This window comes from Podarcis pityusensis (assembly GCF_964106645.2).
Source record: "Podarcis pityusensis genome assembly, chromosome: 8".
Classification (NCBI taxonomy): Eukaryota; Metazoa; Chordata; class Lepidosauria; order Squamata; family Lacertidae; genus Podarcis; species Podarcis pityusensis.
Window position 1 is genome coordinate 25981896 of NC_138033.1, and position 24454 is coordinate 26006349.

The 24454-nt window shown below is 46.1% G+C and overlaps 1 protein-coding gene and 1 long non-coding RNA gene across 4 annotated transcripts in view; one reads left to right on the top strand and one right to left on the bottom strand.

Annotated features, from left to right (window-relative positions):
• Positions 1–1843: 1843 nt before the first annotated feature.
• Positions 1844–13055, bottom strand: LOC308482893. The gene is made up of 3 exons (XR_013989483.1): positions 13041–13055; positions 7514–8356; positions 1844–2863 (listed from the first exon to the last, which is right to left on the bottom strand). It is a non-coding gene; the product is annotated as an uncharacterized lncRNA (long non-coding RNA).
• Positions 13056–13082: 27 nt separating this feature from the next.
• Positions 13083–24454, top strand: part of UBXN11 (UBX domain protein 11) — a 30507-nt gene continuing 19135 nt past the window's right edge. For 2 of the 3 annotated variants that reach the window (XM_081016375.1, XM_081016377.1), the window contains exons 1-4: positions 13083–13172; positions 15017–15110; positions 15509–15546; positions 16284–16388. In XM_081016375.1, coding sequence (XP_080872501.1) covers positions 15046–15110; positions 15509–15546; positions 16284–16388 — 208 coding nt within the window. In that variant the 5' untranslated portion in view covers positions 13083–13172; positions 15017–15045. Of the gene's footprint in view, positions 13173–13225; positions 13399–15016; positions 15111–15508; positions 15547–16283; positions 16389–24454 lie in introns of those variants that run through there. The other variant, XM_081016376.1, reaches the window with a different exon arrangement.

The window sequence follows — 24454 nt, forward strand, 5'->3', positions numbered from 1 at the left end:
TGCAGACTGTGGCTTTCACATGTTTAGAAGGGAAATGAAACATTGGTGTCTGAGCAAGGTGGTTGGGATATATGAGTATCCTGTTTTAAGCAGAAAAATAAAAGATTTTGTTCAGGTGTAACAAAGCAATTGTTAGCTTTACCTTGGGGGGGAGGGGGAATGCCCTTTTACAGTTTTTCAGCTAAATGCAAAATTACTGTTGTAGCATTTTGCTCAAAGGGGCAGAAACATTAATTTGAGACAGCAGATGCTAAAAGGGAACCCTAATGCCCAGGCCTCATTGCCCTAATACACTACATCAGCTAGCATGATGCTCTACCAATGTTTTGGACGACAACTCCCATCAGGCAAAAGACCTGGCCTGCTTTTTGTGACTAGGGATGTGAACTTTTGAACCAATCTCTCGAAACAGCAATTTAATCTGCACCATCTAGCAGGTTATCATATTTAGCTCCGTTTGCCAATGACATTTTTTAAAAAGCTTCAACTTTTAGCATTTGTATATTAGGTAAAGGTAAAGCTAATTTGTATATTAAGCCTCTGTTGAACAGGAGCCAGCTACTCTGAGCCCCACCCCAAAGTAAAACCCCTCGGCCCCTGCCATTTGGGAACCTATTTGTTCTGCTTCAACCTGATCTGCGGAAATCAGTTCTGTTGTTGTTTTTCATGGCATGGAGTTGATTGCCTACTGATACCTTGTAAGCCAAGCTACGGCTGAAGGTCAGAAAAAAACAATCCCTCTCACATACGAGAATGTAAGAAGAGCCAGCTGAATGAGGCCAATGGCCCATGCAGTCCAGAATCCTGTTCTCACAGTGGCCAACCAGATGCCTGTGGGAAACCTGCAAGCAGAATCCAAGTACAATAGCGCTCTCTCCTGTGGCTTCCTGCAACTGGCATTCAGAAACATCATTGCTTCCAGTGAGTAGCCATCATGGCTAGTGAGTCTTGTCCTGAGGAAAATAGTGTTCATGTGCATGCACACACACAACTGCTATTTGCATTGGGAAGCCTTCTTTGGCGAACCAGAGCAGCACACGGAAACGCCGTTTACCTTCCCGCTGGAGCGGTACCTATTTATCTACTTGCACTTTGATGTGCTTTCGAACTGCTAGGTTGGCAGGAGCAGGCACCAAGCAACAGGAGCTCACCCCGTTGCGGGCATTCGAACTGCCAACCTTCTGATCGGCAAGTCCTAGACTCTGTGGTTTAACCCACAGCACCACCCGCATCCCCCCTATATTTTGGAAAATTACTTGCCTATGCATGTGGACGCCTCTTAAGATATTGTAACCAAATTTTGCTTATTGGCACCTGAGGTCAAGGAGCAGGTTTTTGTCTATGTTTGGATACAATTGGTCGCCATGTTTTTAATCAAGATGGTGGACTGAGCCTTTCCAAACTGCATTGATTTTAATCACTGATTTCAAACCAGCATTGATTTTTTTGGTTTCTTAGAATTCCTGAGCAATGCCAGGAATGAGGTTGCTAATGAATAATAACAGTGACCTCGTTTTTAATAGTAGATCCCATGTTTCCCACTACAAGAGGAAGGAGTCAGCAAACATACTTGGGCAGAGAGCAGAAGCAGTGTTTTTATAAGCACAAAAGGGGGGGGCTAAAAGTGTGGGGTGGAAAGCAGACCTTTAAACACCTCAGTGAGGACTGAGCATACTCACTCAGGGAGCAAGAAGTGCTGACTCGCCGCTTTTTTGGTGTGGAATGGGGAGGAAAACCAGAATGAAAAGGGAATGGAATGGGATATTCTATAATGGGACATGGCTGGCTGGCTGGCTGGCTACAGCCCTGCACAGGAACACTCTAGACTACAACAAAGGCAGGCTTTCCAGCCAAGAAGCTTTTATTTCATTCACCCACCCTGCGTGGGGGGTTACAGAAAACAAAGGCAGAACATTTGCAAACACTGCTTTTTATCTTGCATGGTTTATCTTCTTGGACCATCTTCAGCCAACTTCTTGAGGTTTGCCACTTCAAAGGGTTGACATTCCACACCTGAATTTGCTGCGAATCAAGAGGTGACCTCTTGAAGACCAGGAAGCGACCTCAAATGATTCCTGAAGTTGGGTGGGTGGGTGGGATGCTTCACACAGGATAGCATGGCATTAACTGAAAGGCTTATAGAAACAAGAGGTGGGTGGTCATCTTCTGGGACTTTGGATGACAGATTTAGGATGCCCTTGAAGGTGGCAGACTAGGAGGCAGATCTGAGCCACAATGCCTCAGGACAGTCTCCTGACAGAAATAAACAGGAGCCTTGCAGTGCTTATGCACAACTCCTGTTTCTTCCTGGAGGGCCTGACCGAGCAAACATCCCAGTGGATTTGTGCCTCTTGTTAATTAGTGCACATGAGTAGGTGACACTTGGGTTGCCTATCTGAGGGAACCGATATGTCTTTGTGAAGATGCATTCTAGACCTGTGTGCATTGCCTGCTGCGAAGACCATCTGAGCATGAGCCCACACATCTGGATCAAGTTCAAGAAGTCCTTCTGGTTTGCCTCTCATTCTGCAGATAAAGCAGCCATTGTGGTGAAGATGAAGCCAAAAGCCTTTGGACCATGAATATTGCCACATGGCCCAAAATTGTGGGTTGGTTGTAGCTGGAGCATAGGTGCTGGCTGGATCATTGGTGGAGGGAAGGTTTCCCTAAAGGCAGAAAAGAGATGAATTTGCCCTCCAAGGAATACCCTCATAGGAGTGACTCTCCAGGCTCAGTATACTCGGAGGAGATGAATCACAACCATCAGGAGTGGTAGCAGAAAGCAAGCTGGGCCATTGAGGGACATGGCTCTGGAGACTGGTGTAGAAGCAGGAGTCGTGTTTTTGGGAGTGTCTGCTGCGTCCTGAAGAGCAAATAAGAAGAGTATATGATACGGGGTCAGAGAAGTTCTCAACAAAACTGAAGGTCTGCAGGGTACTTTGTTACGTTAGTTGACACAGTTGATACCTTACCAACATAGGAAGACTCATTATACCAAGTCAGGCCCAATGATCCATCTTGCTCAGTATGGTCTACACAGCCTAGCAGCAGCTCTCCGGGGTTTCAGGCAGGGGACATTTCCAGCCCTACCTGAAGATACCAGGGACTGAACTTGTGATCTTCTGCATGCAAAGCAGCTGCTCTACTATGGAGCTACACCCCTTTCCTTCAAACAAAGCTCTCTTCCGCCTTGCATGAGAAAACTGCTCTCCCTGCATTCACATGCATCTTGACATGCTTTTGTTCTTTTCTGGACCAAATAGAGGAAGTACTGTTTCCTCACATTGAAGGGATCACAAACTTTTGAACTTTGCTTTTGACATTAAGCTAGTGCAACAGCCCTTACACTGGCAGTCAGAGAACGCTGAATCTGGGCCAATGGGTTGTTTCCAATGCTAACCCATTTAAATGGCTGAACATGACTAAGTTAGGGTACATTACTTTCAATGGGAAAACTCTGCGCAAAACTTACTTGGATACAGCCTAATGGTCTTCCCAGATTGGGTCTATTTAGATCGGGGATGGGAAACCTGATGCCCTTCAGATGTTGTTAGACTCTTACACCCATCACCAGGCTCCCCACTTGTAGAATGTTCTCCCCAAGGAGGCTCGCCGGGCGCCATCATTACATAACTTTAGGCGCCAGGCCAAGGCATGTCTGTTTCGCCAGGCCTTTGGCTCTTAACTATCTGTGGCCTCCTTGAGTGGGTAAAATGTTTCAATCCTGCCTTTTAAAAACAGGATTGCCTTTGGGCGTTTTCCTTGTTTCTATTCTGTGCTGGTTTTAATGTATGTGTTTATAGATAGGGACGCGGGTGGCGCTGTGGGTTAAACCACAGAGCCTAGAACTTGCCAATCAGAAGGTCGGCGGTTCGAATCCCCGTGACGGGGTGAGCTCCCGTTCTCAGTCCCTGCTCCTGCCAACCTAGCAGTTCGAAAGCACATCAAAGTGCAAGTAGATAAATAGGTACCACTCCAGCGGGAAAGTAAACGGCGTTTCCGTGCCTGCTCTGGTTCACCAGAAGCGGCTTAGTCATGCTGGCCACATGATCTGGAAGCTGTCTGCAGACAAACGCCGGCTCCCTCGGCCTATAGAACGAGATGAGCGCCGCAACCCCAGAGTTGGTCACGACTGGACCTAATGGTCAGGGGTCCCTTTACCTTTACCTTTAGCTTGTTTATAGATTACAAGTCCCTTTGCATTACCTTGGTCAAAAAGGGGACCAACAGATTTCATAATTAGAAGAACAACAACAACTCAGATGTGACACCAGTGTTATGTCAAGTACAGTCGTACCTTGGTTTTCAAACAGCTTAGTTCTCGAACGTTTTGGCTCCCGAACGCTGCAAACCCGAAAGTGACTGTTCCAGTTTGGGAACTATTTTTGGAAGCCGAACGTCCGACGGGGCTTCCGTGGCTTCCGCTTGGCTGTAGGAGATTCCTGCAGCTAATCAGAAGCCGCGCTTTGGTTTCCGAATGTTTTGGAAGTCGAATGGACTTCTGGAACGGATTCCGTTCGACTTCCAGGGTATGACTGTATTTCAAAATGTGGACAGACACCCCAAAACAGACCCGGAGACAAAGGCTGGTGAAGCAACAGAGGTACATTTCCCATCTATGTGCAGTAGCTTGTGGCTACACCCCCACACCCCCTCTCTGTCCTTCATCCAGAGAAAAAGACATTTTTCAGAGTTCAAGAATACATTCAGGCAGTGGGGGAGCAGAGCCTGTAAAAGATGAGGCCTTGGTAGAATCCACAGGAAGTCCAAGGGCCTCATTTTGTTCTCAGTCCTGAGGTACCTTACTTCTGTTTTAGATACACAATGAGAAAGATACCACAGTAGCATGGTGCCACAGAAGTTTGCTGCATATGTAATGTTCCCACCCTCATAAAAGGTTATTTTTCACTGCTATCTAATCGGCACCTATTTCCCAGGAAGTTTTACAACTGACTGACTGCCTCTCCCCAGCCGGCCCCCAGCAGCTGATGTTCTGGGCCTTGAGATTGGCAGGCAAGCAGTAAAGAATGACAGGCCCTGCTCAAGGCAGTGCCAGCACCTGAAACCTGTTTCCTGTTATTCTAGCAGAGAAGGAAACTCAGGCAACGTTCTGAGAACTGCAGCGGTGGCAAGGAGACCGCACCCCAAATACCAGGGAAATCAGATCTGGCGAGTACATCAGCCTTCTGCAACCTGGTGCCCTCCAGATGATCAGGACTATAATTCACATCAGCTCCAGTCTGCACTGGTTATACCCTGGGAATAAAGTCCACTGGACTCAGTGGGACTCCACTATATATTTAAAGCAGCAGCATGCAACTTAAAACAGTCATGGCTTCCCCCTAATAATCCAAGGAACTGTGGTTTGTTAAAAGTGCTGAGAGTTGTTCCCTCTACAATTCCCAGAGTTCCCTGGGAAGAGGGGTTGTTAAACCCCTCAGGGAACTGTAGTTCTGTGAGGGGAATAGGCGTCTCCTACCAACTCATAGTACCCTTCACAAACTACAATATTTTTTCAAAAGACTGAAAAAAGTAATAAAAGTGTGGAACAAAGATGGCTGTGTATAAAAAGCTTGCTGAAATAAAACAGTGTCCATGTCTGTCTGAAAGCAAGCCAAGGAGCACCTAGGCCTCCCATGGGGACAATGGCCACATTCGCCCCATATTTTTAAAGTGCTCTTATACCACTTTAAACAGTTATAGCTGTTAGAGTTGAACAGGCAGATATCCTAGAGATATCTGTTGCTATTTTCATGCATGCATGTTTTTTGCACCATGATTGTCCTTAAAAAGCTAGCCTGCATCTTGTTCCCCACGCACTTAACCCATTTTTATTATTTCCAGGGTGGAAACCCATAAACAAACATTTGTTGCCAATGACCCATTTGTGATCTCTTAAGGAGCTTCCTAGGCAGGAAATTAGAGAAAGTTGGTTATGTGAGTTAAGAGAAGAAAAGTGTTGTGTGTGATAAATTGCATCTATCAGAATGGTTGTGGTTTTAAAGCAGCAATCTGGTACTCACCCATGTTTATAATCCTCAGTTGGTCATCACCCATAAACCACAAGAGGTGAGTTTGAAGGTTTTGACAAGCGTTGACTTTTCCAGTTTAGATTTTTAAAATGTCAGATAAACAGCAGCTTGCTTTATCAGCCCTCACAAGGGGCAGTAGTGGAAAACTGCTGTTTAATCCTTTGAATGTACCTTGTGGTCAGAAGCAGTGTCCGGGCAGAAAGCGGAAAAATGTCCAGTGTGCTTGTGCCATTAAGAACAGATTGATAATGCTTTGTCTCAGAGATGGGGAGGCCGTGGCTCACCAGATGCTGATAGACTCAAATTCCCATCAGCCCCAACCAGCATATCCAATGGTCAGGGATGATGGGTGTTGTAATCTAGAAAAGCTCTGAAGGACCACAAAGTCTCCCACCTGTTTTATCTCCCAAAAGGCATATTTTTACACATGAGCTTTTCGTTAAAGGTGTAAAAGTAGGCTATGTGGGATGGGTTGGACAGCTTCCCCTTGGTCAGATGGTAATCTTCACAGATATGTCTGCTTCTTTACACATATTTTTGTAAGGATCAAAGAAACTTATCTCCCTTTGAATTCACCAGGGGTTATTTGTAAGGAGACCTGCACATTTATGTTTATGTGCCATGTTAAAAGTCCAATCCAAACAAATACACAGGACTCACCTCCGAAAAGGAGGGGGAGTTTACATTGGACTACAAATTTCTGACATTTTGAACCACTTAATTTCTCCCCCATCCCTACCAGTTCACATTTAGAGTCAAACCTATCTAATTTTCACTTTCCATAACAATACACGAACAAAAACACAACCACCCCTTGAAATTCACACTTCTCTGTATTTTGCAATGCAGTTCTCCAGTCAAGTAGTGTATACAAATATGCATATGCTGTAACAACATTTACACAAATGTGTATACTATTGAAAATAACTCACCAAAATGCATTATATTAGGGGAAATCGCTTTGCAAAAAGGGGTATGTTAGGCAAAATATATTAGGAGAAATGTGCACTAAAATGCTAACAAACTTGCATTAACTTCTTTTTTAATTGTAAATGTGGAGAAGTGAAGTTAAGCTTGGGAAAATGAACAACTGAGAGAAACCAAAATTAGCAGAGTTCGATCTACAGAAACCAGCAGAGTCTAAGGGTACTTAACACTGGCTGGAGCATGCCTTTGCAAAATAAAAATTCCAAGCTTTATATCCATGGTCCTACTCTAGAATTGCCTCCTACATCCAATGTACGCAATGTCTGCATTCCCCATGTGAACTCACTTGGGACAGGAGTAAGCACTTTTGAACTCCGTGCAGGACATACATCCAAGGAAATATGCACAGGATTGGGCTTTGCATTTCAGAAACAGGTGGTATTAAATATGTTCAATTCCAATGTATGAATGCCACCTCCACTCCCCCAAACTGCAGCCACTACATAAACACAGCCTTCTTTCAGTATCTGAAATCCAATAAGACCACTCCTTACCTCAGTGGCAACAGCCAGAGTCAGATTCATCAGTAGCACAATACCAAGGATCAGGATGGCCTTCATGGTGAAGCTGTCTCAGAGCTCTGATGGATGGAACTTTTTGCAAGGGGAGCTGCCTTCTCTGAGATAAGACGCTCAAGAGGTTTCACACTGTAGATGGAAAAGAGGCAGGAGGAGTCCACCAATCACAAACTCCTCTGCTTGCTGCTTTCTACATGGCTCTCTAACATTAGCCGGTGATGTGTGTGTGCGTTTGCGTGTGTACTTTATAATACATTTACGGGGGGCCTCCAAAACTTCCTGTAAGACACTAGAATTCTGCTAGCCTAAATGGAATATAATAGCAGCAACTCGGTGCTCTGAATTCCAGCAAATGGATAAAAAAGTCTCTGATGCGCAAGAGGGCTACTCCTTTGATAGTAGATTTTAGTTTTATTTGTAGCCTGTCCTAGTGGGAGGGCTCCAGCTGTTCAACAACAATATGGGTCCCTTTCTTTGGAGAGCTCTATGTACTGCTGCTAATTCTGGAGCTTTTGTCTCTCATATCTACAGCACTTAAGTTCTGAGCTTTGCCATCATGCTTCTTGTTTTGTACAAAGTCTACAAGTACAATTGTACTTTGCCATCAGCCAACATATATACTGGTAACTACATCGTGTTTTATTTAGCAAGGTTGTTGTGTAGGTGTCTGAATGCTCCCTTTTCTATTGGGTTTGTTGTGGTATCAGGATGGTTATACACAATTCTGCTTTCAATTCTTGTTCTGCTTGCAAAAATTTCTGGGTGGCCATACAGCTTCTTTTCTAATCAGCACATGTCCCGAAACTCCATGTTGCAATCCTGTAACAGTTTACACCACAAATGTTCCAGTTGATCTTTTTGACCCACATTTGTTGTGGCAATAATGCAAGGAGTGATAAGAAGTGAGGTCTACAAGAAGATACTGCAGTGTGGAGTGCTCCTCTTCAGGCAGCAGCGGATGACATGGTGGGGCTGAGATATCTAACCTTACCTCCTGATGAAACAAAAAAATTCCTTCCGGTAGCACCTTAAAGACCAACTAAGTTAGTTCTTGGTATGAACTTAGTTGGTCTTTAAGGTGCTACCGGAAGGAATTTTTTTGTTTTGACTATGGCAGACCAACACGGCTACCTATCTGTAACTTACCTCCTGATGAGTCAGTCGCTGCTGCTCACTGGGGGTTGGGGAGCAAGGAAGTGGAGACGTCAGTGCAGTGCAAACACACCAGCAGAGCCATTTAGGTGGTCCTCCTAATGTACTTGCACTACCTTCCCAACTGCTTCACTTCTCTCCTTCCCTGTAAGCAACAGTAATGCACCTGCAGGGAAGTCAGGTAAGTGTCACTGGCCCACTATGCCATTCACTACTATGTTCAGTGTTCCAGCCAGTTGCATCCTCTTCCAGGATATTCCATTCCACCCCTCTCCCCAAGTTTTCTGTTCTGTTCTGCTCTCCCTCTGCCCCTTCCACTCAACAGTAAGTCGGCATTCCCTGGCCATTCACTGAGCATGCTCATTCCTCTTTGGGCTATTTTTAGTTGCCTATCCTTAGGGCAGAGCTTTCCAAACTGTGTCATGACACGTTAGCGTGTTGGTTGCAGTGTGTAAGTGTGCTACGCAAACGTTCCCCATGCTCAGCGTTAGGGTTTCCCCCACCCAGACTGCTGCATGTCTGCAAAAGCTCGGGAGTTCCCCAAGCATGCTGATACCTCTCTTGTGGGTGGTGGCATTTTAGGTGGAATTCATCGTGCTAAAACCATTGGTCCATCAACACAAGCATTTCTGCTTGCTAGATGGAACAAGCTCCCTTCTCTTGCCCTATGAGCTATTCTGGAAGTTCTCCCAATCTTCTAGAGTGTATCTGGGGAACTGGAAGGAGCACAGGGGGAAAGGGAGGTAGGAAAGGCCTGTTGTGCTAGCAGGAGTTATTGGCTGACGCCTGCTAGTGCACCAAGTTCCCTGAATCCAACCCTTTGGCCAGGGCCATTTTTAGATGAAGAGAAGCCCTAGGCTACTCGTGAGGCCCCTCCCAATCCCCCACCCCAGTGGCGTAGCGTGGGGGGTGCAGGGGGGGGCCGGCCGCACCGGGCGCAACATCTGGGGGGCGCGCGCTCGCACTCGCAGCGCTCTGCCCCTACCTGGCTCACTCACTCTCCACGGGTTAGGGGGCGCAAATTACTTGCCTTGCCCCGGGTGCTGACAACCCACGCTACGCCACTGCCCCACCCTCATGACTATGGAAATGGAAGAGTGCTATAAACAAAACTGAGTGAAGCCAAGGATGATGATGGGTATTTAAAATTCTGCAACTCACAATTTCTCCTCTAAAGGACATCAGAAAACTTCATCAAAATTTGTCAGTTCCAATGTACAGAATGCTCAGTGTGGACAACCTCTTGAGACATTGTGGCCCTTAATTCATTTTTAATTCTTTTGAGTCTTGAAAAACTCCTCTCTCCCGAGCAGTTAGTGACCATAAAGCTAAGAAATAGCCACAAAATTGCTTCCATGTTAAGAAAGGCCATCTGAATTTGATAAAGGTCTATATGAGAGAGTGCTCTGCTGTAAGCCTATGGCTTTGTCTCACATACAGGTGAAAGTGCAAAAGTTCATCAATAAGTTTCAGGTCAGTATCTTCTGGGTATGCTTCCATCAACAGTTCAACACCCTGCTGAATTTATTGCTTAGACGCTATCAGAATAGCAAGGACGGAAAAACAATTGTGCAACATCACTGTACACAGTACTTCTTTTTAAATTGGCTTCAAGTGCATCTCATATAGAAATAAAGGATTTATCCTAAACTTATCTCTTGAAGAAAGTGCATCTAAGGCATCAGGTGCACTTCTGTCATTTCTTTGCCGTTTCCTCACTGTTTCCTTGTTTTGTAGTTAACATTTGGCAAGGTGGCTTTTGCTTGTTTCTCAAGCTCATCAAAATATTCTCTAATTTTCCTTTAAAAATCCAGAACTGTACAAACTTGCACAAGAACTCAGTTACAGTTCTGATTTCTGAAGGGCTTTGCTGACCTTGTGAAAATGACCTAGCACACAGATTTATATCTCTAAGATTCTGCAGACTTTGGCTGTGAACTAGGGCCCCACAAAAATATTTCAAGTTGGGCCCCAGAGTTTCATATTGGGCCTCACTGGCTGGCTCTGAGTCTCATAGTTGCTGGGTCCGAGTTGCCCTGCCTTCACATGAAGTCTTGGGTTTGCAATTTTAGGAGAGGGGAGGCCTCATAGATTTAGAGGCCCTAGGCTTCAGCCTACTTAGCACTGCCTTTGGCTACATATGGAACAACACTCAAGATGATTGAGCTTGCTGTTAGTACACATGATGCAGGGGTATTAGGAAGGAGGAGCACCTTAATGTCATTCGTTTTGGACAGGATTAGATATGGAGCTCAGAGTTGCATTATCCATTTCAGTGATGAGGAAGTGGTGGCCCTCAAATGTTCCTCATTCCTGGTAGCACTCAAAAGACAACAGAGTCAGTGCTAGGCAACCCTGCTTGGGGATGACACTCTATAAATGGATCTTTGCTGCTGACAGACAAATATATTGAAACAGCTCAGTTCTGATGAAGATGCAATTTGACACAGGGTGGTGGCAGATGAGTTTATTTTTAATATGTTTTTAGTGCAATTTAAATTTACAAATATCCACTCCATTAAAGTTCTTAATATAGGTTAATAGCAGCCAATGCTGCTTGAGAATTGTAAGAAACCAAAAAAATCTGTGCAGGTTTGAAAATGGTGGTTAAAGTCTGCAGTTTTGAAAGATTCAGTATGCCATCTCAGTACGCCACCTTGATTCAAAATGGTGTCCAGCTGTATCCAGATATAATTGAAAACATGCTCTTTGATCTCCAGAACCATTGTGCAAAATTTGGTTATGATATCTTAAGAGGTGTCCAAATGCATAGGGGGAATCCCCCCCCCCCCGCTCAAAGATTATTGCTTCTCAGTATGCTACAATTTTACTATAGTCTTTAGTAGGCCTTTGATATCTTACCAGTTTCATTAGACTATTCATTTTTATAGCAATTTCCCCCCTGGTCTGGCAGAATTTTTTCATGTACTTGCAAAGGTAATCCAGCAGTTGTTATTAAATATAACACACAACCTTGCATAGAACTAATTATCTTAACATGCAGGCAAGCTAGTCTGGGATGAGACACTCCTTAAAGTATTTTTATGACACATTCTTACACAAGAGAAATGTCTACATAACAAACATCAAACTGACCCTACTTTTTGTCTGAATAATGCTGGAGGGACTGTGTGCATAGAAGTCTCTATATTTTCAACATTCAAGTTGTGAGTGCCATTGCAAATGTAGTCAAAATGACACCATCCGCATGCAAAAGAGGGAAGTATCAGCAAGCTTTGGGGAACCCCAAAGTTTGCAGAAGTAAAATGAATAAGGAGGGAAGCCCTTTAGAAGTGGGTGTGCATGTGGGAAGCAAATTGGAGAAATCTAGTGGTAGAAATGGAACATCCTGAAATAGGGCATGGCTGCTGGCATCATAAGAAAAGCCAGTTGGATCACACCAATTGGCCCATCTAGTCCAGCATCCTGTTCTCATGGTGGCCAACCAGATGCCAGTGGGAATCCCACAAGCAGGGCCTAGGCACAAGGACATGCACCTCTCCTGCTGTTTCCAGCCATTGGTATTCAGAAGCATACAGCCTCCAAACATAGCGTATCTAGTAGCCACTGGTAGCTGTTACCTCCATGAATTTGTCTAAGCCACCTTTGAAGCTATCCAAATTACGGGCCATCATTGCCTCCTGTGGAAGTAGGGTTGCCATACATCTGGAATTTCCCGGACATATCCGGAATACTGCAGTTGCAAGCAGTGTCTGGGAGGGAACTGGTTAAAGAATTGCCCGGGAAAATCCAGATGTATGACAGCCCATGTCGGCAGTGTCATTTTTGCCGATTTCCCTCAGAAATGGCTCAAAAACGTCCAAAAACCCAGCAACTTTGCAAAACAACAACAAAACCTCAATATCTTTTCTGTCCAAATTTTCATTTTTTGAAATCTGGGAATGCCATGGTTTAGCTATGTGCTGTAAGAATATGTACTTTCTTTCACCTGTCTGCAATCTTCCAACATTCCTCTTCCTTGGCCACAAGTTATAATGTTCTGAGAGAAGTAGAACAACTTTTCTCTAGCCACTTTCTCCATGCCATGACACCTCTCTCCTGTCCCCTCTTACTCGCCTTTTCTCTAAACTAAAAAGCCCCCAACGCCACAAGCTTCCCTCACAGGGGAACTTCCTGAAGACCTGAACATGTTGCTGTCTGCCCTACTTTTATGCAGCCTGAAATCCTATGCTCACTTGCCCGGAAGTAAACCCCACCGAACACAAGGGGGGCCTTATTTCTGAGTAAACATGCATATAGCATTGCGCCGCCAATTTGAAGGGCAAAGAAAGAAAGAAAGAAAGAAAGAAAGAAAGAAAGAAAGAAAGAAAGAAAGAAAGAAAGAAAGAACTGGTCCAGGAGCGCTGAATCCTGGGAATTGTAGTCTCCTGGCTCTCCCTCCAGGCTCTGGCTTGGAGTCGTTACCTAGGCAACCGAATGTAAACAAGATGGCGCCGCCGGCCTGAAGCCTTAAGATGGGCGGGTGAGTCCCTTAAACTGTGAAGATCAGGCAAACTGTTAAAACGGGTCGGGAGGCTGCTTTTCATCCTCACAGGCGCGGCTCCTACCTAATTCACCCAGGAACCCGCGTTAAGTCTCTTGCAGCAAAAACAATGCAAACCTTCGTGGCACTTTAAAGACAAATTATGCCAGCCCACGTATTTTACTCAGAAGTAAGCCCCATGGGATTCAGTAGGAATTTCTTCTAGGTAAGTGGGTAAAGGATAGCAGCCCCCACAATCCTGTGTACATGCTTGCTCAACATCCTTGCCCCACTTAAATTTAAAGAGGTTTTCTTCTCTGGTAAGTGTGCAATCCTTTGGCTGCCACCCCAATCCTCCTTACTAGGGAGTAAGAGTGAGACTTACTGCTGAGTAAACATATACTGTATATAGGTTTGTGCTATTAAACTGTAATCCCATGTGCATGAAGCGGCGAGCTTGTGGTGCTCCCAATGTCCTTGGGCTTCACCTGCCATCGGCCCCAGCCTTAGGATCCAAATCCCATTGAAATCAGTAGGCTATACTGCTGAATGAACAGGGTTTTGCTGTGGAAGATTCATATGTCAGAAGCTTTCATGGGCTTCCTTCAGCCTTCTTCATCAAATGCAATCTTTCTCAGTGGGCAGATATGAATGGGGCACTGTTCTTGTTTATTTTTGCACTCTGCAGACCCACAGATAAGCATAAGAAGAGTTCCTCTGGGTGAGACTAACAGCCCATCTAATCCAGCTTTCTGCTCACACAGGATGTCTTTACACAAGCAGGACATTAGTGCAACAGCACTTGCCAACTTAGATTCCCAGTTTCCCAGAAACTGGGATTTAGAGGCACACCACCTCTTAATACTGGAGTTGCTATATAGCCATCATGATTAGTAGCCACTGATAGTCTCATCCTCCATGAGTTTGTCTGATACCCTTTTAAAGTCATCCAAGTTGGCAGCCAACTGTGGGAATTAATTCCACAGGTACAACTTTAACTATGTGTTGTGTGAAGAAGTACTTCCTTTTTGTCTTCTAGAATTTAACTTCATTGAGAAACCCCTGATTCTCGTATTACTAGAGAGGGAGAAAACCTCTATCCACATTCTTCACACCATGCATGATTTTATATATTTCTACCATATCACCCTTTTTCTTAACTAAAAAGCACCAAACATTGTAACCTTCCCTCATAGGGGAGTTTATCCAGTCCTTTGATCATTTTAGCTGTCCTTTTGTACACCTTTTTCTACTCTGCAATACCCTTACAGTTTTCTTTGTGATTCCTTTTCTAATGATCTACCACTTACATTGCAGGTCTGGCTTTACTGTACAATATCTCCTCCTCTCCACTGCCCTGTATCTGTGTGTATGGTATGATATGCCACCTGTGGATAACACTTCATGCACCTAACAAAATGACCCCAAGTCCACAAACATTTTTGTAGCTGACTTGAGTGCTCTGTGGGCTGTCAGGCAGATTCAGATGGTAGCTCTCTAGATAGTATCTCAGTTTGGTACTAAATCTTACAGTCAGGAGTGCGAAAAGTTTCTCTGGCAAAAGATGGTAATTTTGTAGTTTAGACAGTCCTTGAGCTGGTCTTGCAATTGTCTAGTCAGTCATGTGAATGGATAGAGTGTCAGCCTAGGTTGACCCCTCACTGCATCCAATGTGTTTGGACTTTGAGTTTAGAGATGCTGTAGGAGTATATCACATCTTCAAAAATTAGCAATGTGCAGAGATGTGTGCATCATATAGATAAGCTACATAGGCAATTCTGAGTTGCATATGTATGCCACAAATTGTAACGCATTTCTATCTCTCTCCCTTCCCTCCTCCTTAGAATTTAAAACTGTAAATTCATGGTAAACCATGACGTCTCCTCTTTCCTCTCTGGGGAAGATTCGCAGGATGCCACTCCAGTTGCAGACACCAGGGTAAGTGAGGGTTCATTCATACAACCACCTGGACATGTAGGAGCCACAGAGAGAACCAGGGCCTGTTAGTTTTATAACAGAGAATCCAGCTTTCAGGTTCATTCTAGCATTGTATGTACCTCACACCAGAATTTGAAACTAGGAACGGTCTATGTGTTTACAGTGTAGTTATCTAGGGGCTTTATGGCCTCTACTCACATCACATTCTTGAAGTCACTCTTTTCATTATGTGTGCTCGTATCAGAAAGCCAAAGGGCTGTGGCATGACTTCCCAACTGTAGTGTAAAATTGCAAGCATGTTCTTCATCAGTTCTGTTTGAAGTATACATTTACATGGATAATCATTGATTTCTTGCCTGTTTTATGAGTGACAACTCCTGATTTCTTCTGGATTTCAGAAAAAGGACAGCACCTTTCAAAGAGAGCATTCAGAATGGTGAGTGGTAAGATCCTTGTCATTGCTTTGTTTACCCTGTTCCAAATAATTATGTATATAGCGGTGTATGATCTTTCTAATTTCTCATCAGTTCCTACATAAACCTGTGGATTACTCTTTCCGCTTTATTGGCAAAGAATTAGGCTGAGAGTGTATGAAACCTAAGGCTACCCAAGAGTCAATGGCAGAGTTGGAAATTCAACTGTGCTCCAGTCAACTGGCTGTTTGTGAGATGGGGGTGCCTGTTGTCTTTACAATCCTTGCCTCATTTGGCTGTGGTAACTAATGAGGCTCAGGGCCTCCCCCTCACCCCCAGCAGTTAAAAAAATTGTCTATGTTTTAAATATATCATTAGTGATATATGAGCATTTTTACTAATCCTGAAAAAAATCTCGTAAGCTGCAGTTTCTGGGTGCTACTAATTAAAGTGGAATAATTCTAGAGAGCTCTGGATAGGTTAGTCTTGACAGGATCTTAATGAAGGATCTTACATTGGAAGTCCACCAGCTTATGTTGATCTAGAGTTTGGCTCACTTTTTTTTTTTACAGCTTACTTTACTTCTTGTCAATTAGCCTTCTCAATGGAAATTGGTACAGTTGGCAAGTCTAGCTACTTTGTCTCCTCAAGGCAACAGACATTTCTGCTTACACACACATACACATGCGTGCACCCACCCACACAGCAGAGGAAGTCCTTTTTGTGCTCCTCATAATGATTTGATCATTTTTGTTCACAGAGGATGAAGCAGCAATGATGGATGAAATCCTGGGGCCCAGAGCTCAGATTCCAATCAGCAGGCCTTCATGCTCCGATGGAACTGCAGAAAAACCAACGACATTGGGTATGAGTGGAAGGGTTGGAGATGAGATTGGTTTTGGGTAATGCCAAGGGCTAACATTAGCCATGCAAATTCAAGGTCTGGGATGGTAAAGGCCGCAGCACTTTCCACTATTTCCTGTTTTTCTGTTTCCGTAGCTAACTCAGACATTGTGTGCTCTATGTTCTCGTTACAAGGGCTGTTTGTCTTTTGTGGTTCCTCATGTATAGATCACATTGGGTAACTGGGACAGAATTTGAACTCATGACAATCTCAGCTTTGAGTCTCTATTACTTCTAGGACTAAGGATAGTGGAAATACATTTGAAAATGTCCAAACTCAGAGAACTCTTGTTAGTAAACGTGCTGGGATAATAAACCATGCTTTAAACCTGGCTTCTCCAAACTAACCATAATTTAAACTAGGGATGGATAACCTGTGACCCTCCAGACGTTTCTGCACTATAGGTCTCATCATCTTTTGCCATGGTGGCTGGGACTGATGGGAGTTGGAATCCAGCAAGTTCTGGAAAGCCACAGGTTCCCCATACCAAACTAATAATAGTTTTGCAGTTTGTACATAATGGGGAACTCTGGTAAGTTTGAAATTAAAAGCAGAAGCTTTAATCTCACCCTACATTGTTTAGCATTAAATCTGACAAGATCCAGTGTTTTTCTTTTCAAGGTTGAAAGCCTTGTTGTTCGTTTTGTGAAGTCACACAGGTTCTACAGGAGTTTATTTTAGTATTTTTAAAAAACCTGCAGAACTTGATTTTGACCAGAGGCAACAGTGGGGCAAAACAAAGATAAGTACATGTTGTAGGAAGCAAAACCTCCCTCCTACCCGTTTGCAGTTCTCTTAAAACCCATTGTCTGCCTGTAGCGTAAGTTTAGAAAGAACCATGCATACTGAGAAAGTGTATGCAAAATCTCAGCACAAATGACATTGATTTGTGTGATGTAGTTTGATTGTAGCAGGTGGGTTCCCTTTATTTAGAACAGAGATGGGGAACCTTTCTCAGCCTGAGGGCCACATTCCTGTCTCAGCAGCCTTCCAGGGGCCACATGTCAGTGGTGGCTGGGAACAGAGACAAAAAGGGGGAAAGCAATGAACACAAAGTTTCCCTTTATACAGCAGGCTAGTTTCTACACACACCTCTCTGTAGCCTCCATTCAGGCCTCATCAGAGTTGAAGGGCACATTCCAGCTCGACAAAAACATTCAAGGAGAGTAGGGCTGCTGAGGGGTGTGGTTCAGAGAGAGTCTCAAGGGCCATTTAACCCTTGGGCCTCAGGTTCTCTACCCTTGATCTAAAAATGGAATTGATTTGCATAGAGTATGGACAGCATTGCTGATGAAGATGTTTTTGCTCCCACGCTAAGCCAAGTGACCCACACTAACGTTGCCTCTGAGATTAAAGGATTTAGGTCCTTTAAGGAGAATCAAATTCTGGGACCTCACACATGTCTGTCCAATAAGCAACGCTCTTCTTTGCCAGCATCAACACACTTTGCCACATGCCAGTGAAGCCACATGTACAGAGTTTTCTCTGTACACCAAATTCTGCGCACAATTTCTGCTTCTTTTCTTAACCAGGCCCTGAAAAACATTTCCTTTTATTTTTAGTTAATTAGGTGACTAATGAACAGATAGAAACCCAAATGTTCATGCAGCACATTTAAAAATAAAAAAACCACGCAGCCCACCAGAAGGATGGGGGACGGGACAGGGACTGATGCCTGAGTCAGCAGTGGAACAGCCAGCCTGCACATCTCTTACTTAAGTTGAAAAGCCAGGAAAACAAGATTTTCTCTGTAGATGGGGGATAAAAAAATAAATAAATAGGGGTTTTCAAAAGAATTAAGATTGTACAGCTGGGCAATGCAGGATCTGTGTCAAGACGAATGAAATTCTGTACCCTGTATAAGTTATGGAAACAGAACTTTTGCATAACTTATTTTATTTTGCATATTTTTCCTGCACTTTTAAAAACAAAGTTGCATGTTTTTATTCTGGTTTCGCTTGTCACAGGGATTGGCAAGGAGCTTTTCAGGGCACTAGGTCTGTGTCAGGGAACTGCCATCGGAAGGAAGGGAGGTGAAAGGGCTCACACAGGTTGGGAGAGACTCAGCAGCTGAAGAGGGAACCAGTAGGGGGAGAGGAGGTGAGCTGAGGGAAAGTGAGCTGGAGGGATGGCTCAGAGACACTTCCAGCGAAAACAGTGGGGAGGTTTCAGGACCTCCTGTAGGGACACCCACTCCTCGGCGGAAACTGTCACGCAGAGAGTCCAGAAGACGTGTTTCCGTTAAGGAGCTTTTATGTTGGAAGCGATTCCGAAAGCAACCACTGTCGGAATCTGCTAGCGACTGACGGAGCCATGTTTAAGGGGCTCCGTTACAGACAGAGGTTTGCAAACTTGACCAAACTCTGAGGGACTTGGATTTTACACACAAGCAGCTCATCGTCCCATCACAGCATTCCGACAGTCTCCATGAGCAGCTTGTGCAGGAGAAGGCATCATGAGCAACCCAGCCGGAACCGGAGAAGCAGGAGCTGGAGCGGGTCCAAGCCTGGAAGAAAGGTACCGGGCGTTGGAGGTCCAGCTAGCGCTGCAGACGGCGAGGCTCGAGGAGAGGAGGGCTCAAGATGCAGAGAAGGGGAAAACCACCCCGCTCGCCAGAAAGTTGCCAGGATTGGTACAGAAGTTTGGGGGGGAGCCCAAGGACTATCATGCCTTTAGGACAGAGATGCAATATGCCCTTAATCTGCAGTTTGATGACTTTCCCGACGAGGAATCGCGGGTGGCTTTTGTGATTGGGCATCTGCCCTTAATCTGCAGTTTGATGACTTTCCCGACGAGGAATCGCGGGTGGCTTTTGTGATTGGGCATCTCGAAAAGGGGGCGAAAGACTGGGTGAGGCCCCTGATGGCAACAAATAATGACATCCTGAAGGACACGAGGAAGTTTTTTCGTGCCATGGATCTGATGTTTTCCAGCGATATTGAGCAGGGAGTGGTACGCAGACAGTTAATGGCGTGCAAACAGGGGAGCCGATCTGTTCGTGAGTACTGGACTGAGTTTACCATGTTGATCCATAAATTGGGGTGGGATCTATCGGCGGAACCCATTCAAATGCTCTTTGAAGAAGGGCTTTCTTCGGCTGTGAAAGACGAACTTTCCCGGGCGCCCAGGGCGGAGTCTATGGACCAGCTGACCAAATCAGCGCTGACCATAGGAGCGCGCCAAGAGGCGAGAGCCTTGGAGAGGCGGGAAGGGAAGGGGGAACGTTGGAGGGAGCTTCGCATTCCAGAAATTCCAGAGCCACCGTTCCCGCCGGGAGAGCCGATGGAAATTGGAACAGCGCGCGCGCGCGCAGTTTCAAAGCCCAGTGAAGAGCGGAAGAAGGAGGGGAAGGGCGCCAAGAAATGTTATCTCTGCCAACAGCCAGGTCATTTTGCCAGAGTCTGCCCCCAAAGAAAGGAATGGCAAGGAATGGCGGGAGCTGTTGGGGAGAGGGAGGAAAAGGTACCGGAGCAAGTAAAAGCCAACGCCTGGCTGCCACCGTCAGGGCACAGCAGCCAGGCCAAAGAGCAGTGAAAGTGCCCACGCCGGAACCTCCTAAACCCGCCCTAGTGATAGAGGTGTTACTAGAGCTGCCTAACGGACACCCACTAAAGATAAAGGCGCTATTGGACTCAGGCAGCTCCTGCAATTTCATGAGTAAGGAGTTTGCTGCTGAGCACCAGATACAGACTATCCCTTTAAGTAACCCTTTGCAGGTGACCACGATCGATGGAAGGGAGCTGCTGGGAGGAGAAGTCAGCCAGCAGACCGTCCCAATGATAATGAGGGTAGCAAGACACACTGAGCTAATAGCGTTTAATGTGGCTACCTTGGGAGGAGCTCCCATTATTTTGGGGATGAGCTGGCTAGCGTTACATGATCCGCTAGTGGGCTGGCATCAGAGAGTGGTCTCCTTTGGGTCAGCACATTGTCTAGAACACTGCAAAGAGCGGGAGGCTCAAGGAGGGGCCAGAGCCACTCTAGCAGGGACGGAAGTAACGGAGAAGGGGAAGGTTCCCCAACAATACGCCGACCTGAGCAACGTCTTCAGCGAGAGGGAGGCAGACAAACTACCCCCACATAGACCCTTTGACTGTCAAATCAATTTACTCCCTGGGGCACAGCTCCCTGTAGGCAAGCTGTACGCCATGTCAGACAGAGAGATGCAGGAGCTAAGGGAGTTCATTGACAAGAACCTGAAGAGAGGGTTCATCAGAGAGTCCAGGGCGGTGGGGGGCAGCCCAGTGTTTTTTGTGGATTAAAAAAACACGGACAAACCTAGACTTGTAGTGGACTTCAGGGCCTTAAATGCAGTGTCAGAACCAGTGACTTTCCCGATGCCCAGAATTGATGACATTTTGACAAGGGTCAGGAAGGGAAGGATTTTTACTAAACTGGACCTGAGGGGGGCGTACAACCTGATACGAATAAGGAAGGGGGATGAATGGAAAACCACCATGTTCACCCCTTTGGGGGCATTTGAATATTTAGTTATGCCCTTCGGCTTACAAGCAGGCTCCGCGTGCTTTCAATCGTTTATGAACCACGTCCTGGGGCCTTTGCTTTACAAGAATTGTGTGGCCTTCTTAGATGACGTGTTAGTATATTCAGAGAATGAGGAGCAGCATGTAAAAGACGTCAGGGAAGTGTTGGGCAGACTGCAAGCCAATCAGCTGTGGGTGAAGCTAGAGAAGTGTCAGTTTCATGCCAAGGAGGTGGAATTCCTGGGGTACCGCTTGTCGGACAAGGGATTGGCCATGGATCCTGGCAAGGTCCAAGCGGTACTGGAATGGAAAACACCGAAAACAAGGAAGGATGTGCAAAGATTCCTTGGATTTGGAAACGTCTATCGGAAGTTCATCAGAAATTTTGCCCACTTGACGGCGCCCATTACGGACTGTCTCAGCAGTAAGAGGAAATTCGTTTGGACGGCGGAGGCGGAGCGAGCTTTTGAGGAGCTGAAAAGGGCGTTCGCTTCGGAAGAACAGCTCCTGCATGTGGATTTACAAAAACCGATGCGAGTGGAAACGGACGCATCAGACCGGGCTGTGGGGGCGGTGCTTCTGCAGCCTGGCAAGGAGGAGTCGGAGTAGAGACCGTGTGCCTTTTTTTCGCGAAAGCTGAACAAATCTGAGAGGAACTACACGGTGTATGACCGAGAACTACTAGCCATTCATGAAGCGTTCAGGAGATGGAGGCATTTATTAATTGGGGCACAACATAAGGTGCAAGTGTGCACGGACCACAAGAACTTAGAGTATTGGAGAACGGCACGAGTGCTCAACCAACGGCAAGTGAGATGGGCCCAGGAGTTCTCCAAATTCCACTTTGAAATTTGTTATGTGCCAGGTCCAGAAAATGTTAGGGCGGACGCTCTCTCACGCAAACCTGAATATTTGGAAGGGGAGGGGGCACCCGAAGAGAGACATGTCATCCCAGAGGACCGCTGGGTGTGTGGGGCGGCATTGGTGGGGCAAAGAGAACTGGTAGAGGAAACAGAGAATGATGAATACGCCCAGAATAAGCTCAGAGGTCTTAGGGGTGAGGGAGAGGAACCAGGGGGTTTCGAGGAAAGAAATGGAGCTTTGTATTACAAAGGGGCACTGTATATCCCTGAAGGAGACTTAAGGGGGAGGGTACTCAAGCAGTTGCACGACAGCCCCACGGCGGGGCATTTTGGACAACACAAAACCATGTGGTTGGTCACCAGGGAATTTTGGTGGCCTAAGGTGAGGGAAGATGTACGGGAGTATGTAAGAGGGTGCGAGCAATGCCAGCGAGCCAAAGGGGAGAGGCGGGCGCCGGCGGGGCTATTAGAACCCTTACCAACCCCAGAACGACCTTGGGAGGCAGTGTCGATAGATTTTATGACGGATCTGCCGAAGTCCAAGGGGAAAACAGCCATCATGGTGGTGGTAGACCTACTAACAAAGATGTGCCACTTTGTAGCCTGCTCGCATGCAGTCACGGCGGAAGAGACAGCGAAGTTATTTGTAGAACACATTTTTAGGTTGCACGGGGTGCCATTGAGGGTGGTCTCAGACCGAGGAAAACAATTTACTTCCAGGTTCTGGAGGAAGCTCATGAGCTTACTGCAGGTGGAGGTCAACTTTTCGACTGCCCGGCACCCTGAAACCAACGGGCAGGCGGAAAGAGCAAACGGTGTCCTCCAGCAATACCTGAGGTGTTATGTCAATGACAGAGAGAATGACTGGGTAGAAAAGTTGGCGCTGGCGGAATTTGCCTACAACAATGCCGAGAATGTGTCCACAGGGATGAGCCCCTTCTTGGCTAATTATGGGTGTCATCCCAGGGGTTTCCCAGGGGGAGAAGGGGAGAGATGGAGCGTCCCGGCAGCCGAGCATTTTGTAGAAGAAATGGAAGCAATCCATCGTCAGCTCCAACTCAACTTAGAAAGGGCGAAGGAAGAATACAAGAGGCAGGCAGACAAGAACCGAAGGGAAGGTGAAACCATAAGGGTGGGAGATAGGGTGTGGCTGTCAACCCAAGGGTTGCCGTTCAAAGGAGGTTGTAAGAAATTAAGACCCAGGAGATTGGGTCCCTTTGAGGTCATTCAACAGGTCAACCCAGTGGCTTTCAGGCTCCGGTTACCCAACCACATGAAACTGCACCCAGTATTTCACAGGTCGTTACTGTCACCGTATGAGGGGGGACGAGAAGGGATGGCCACTCGGGGACCGGTCATAGAAGAAAGGGAATGCAGCAGCCATGTGGCAGAAATCCTCGACGCCAGGTGGAAGGGGGATCAGGTGGAGTATTTGGTAGCGTGGGAAGGAGAACCGGAGTCAGAAAACACTTGGGTAATGGCAGAAGATATCAATGACGAGGTATTGATAGAAACGTTCCATCAAAGGTTCCCAAGGAAACCTCAGCCTGTGGAGAGGTTCCGGAGGGAATACTTTGGGACCACCGATGAGGAGGAGGAGTTGGAAGGATTCCCGGACTCGGAAGGGGAAGGGGAGATGGACTCTGAGGAGGAGGAGTACTTCGAGACCAGGAACCGCAACAGGTGGAGAGAAGTGTTCGAGACATCGGAAGATGAAGGAAGTTCATTCCGGGGTTTTGCCTCCTCACCGCCCGTAGAGGAGGGGGCGGGAGGGGGTGAAGGGGGCCCTGGAGGGGAGGTGGATGTCAGGGAACTGCCATCGGAAGGAAGGGAGGTGAAAGGGCTCACACAGGTTGGGAGAGACTCAGCAGCTGAAGAGGGAACCAGTAGGGGGAGAGGAGGTGAGCTGAGGGAAAGTGAGCTGGAGGGATGGCTCAGAGACACTTCCAGCGAAAACAGTGGGGAGGTTTCAGGACCTCCTGTAGGGACACCCACTCCTCGGCGGAAACTGTCACGCAGAGAGTCCAGAAGACGTGTTTCCGTTAAGGAGCTTTTATGTTGGAAGCGATTCCGAAAGCAACCACTGTCGGAATCTGCTAGCGACTGACGGAGCCATGTTTAAGGGGCTCCGTTACAGACAGAGGTTTGCAAACTTGACCAAACTCTGAGGGACTTGGATTTTACACACAAGCAGCTCATCGTCCCATCACAGTCTGCATCTCCAGCCACCAGAATTATTATTTAACCACCTCTCACTTCAACATGCCTTGCTCACCTCTACACTTTCAACTATATCTTTGCAACCACAAGGTCTAGAAACTTAAAAAAAAAACCAACAACCAAAAGCTGAGACTCTCAGGAAACTGAATTCTAGGTCAAATACCTGTACATTCTGTGCTTTCTCTTCATTCCTTAAGAATCAAGGCATACAGTGGTACCTCGGGTTACATATGCTTCAGGTTACATACGCTTCAAGTTACAGACTCTGCTAACCCAGAAATAGTTCCTCGTGTTAAGAACTTTAACCTGAAGCACCACTTTAGCTAATGGGGCCTCCTGCTGCTGCCGCACCACCAGAGCACGATTTCTGTTCTCATCCTGAAGCAAAGTACTTAACCCAAGGTACTATTTCTGGGTTAGCGGAGTCTGTAACCTGAAGCGTATGTAACCTGAGGTACCA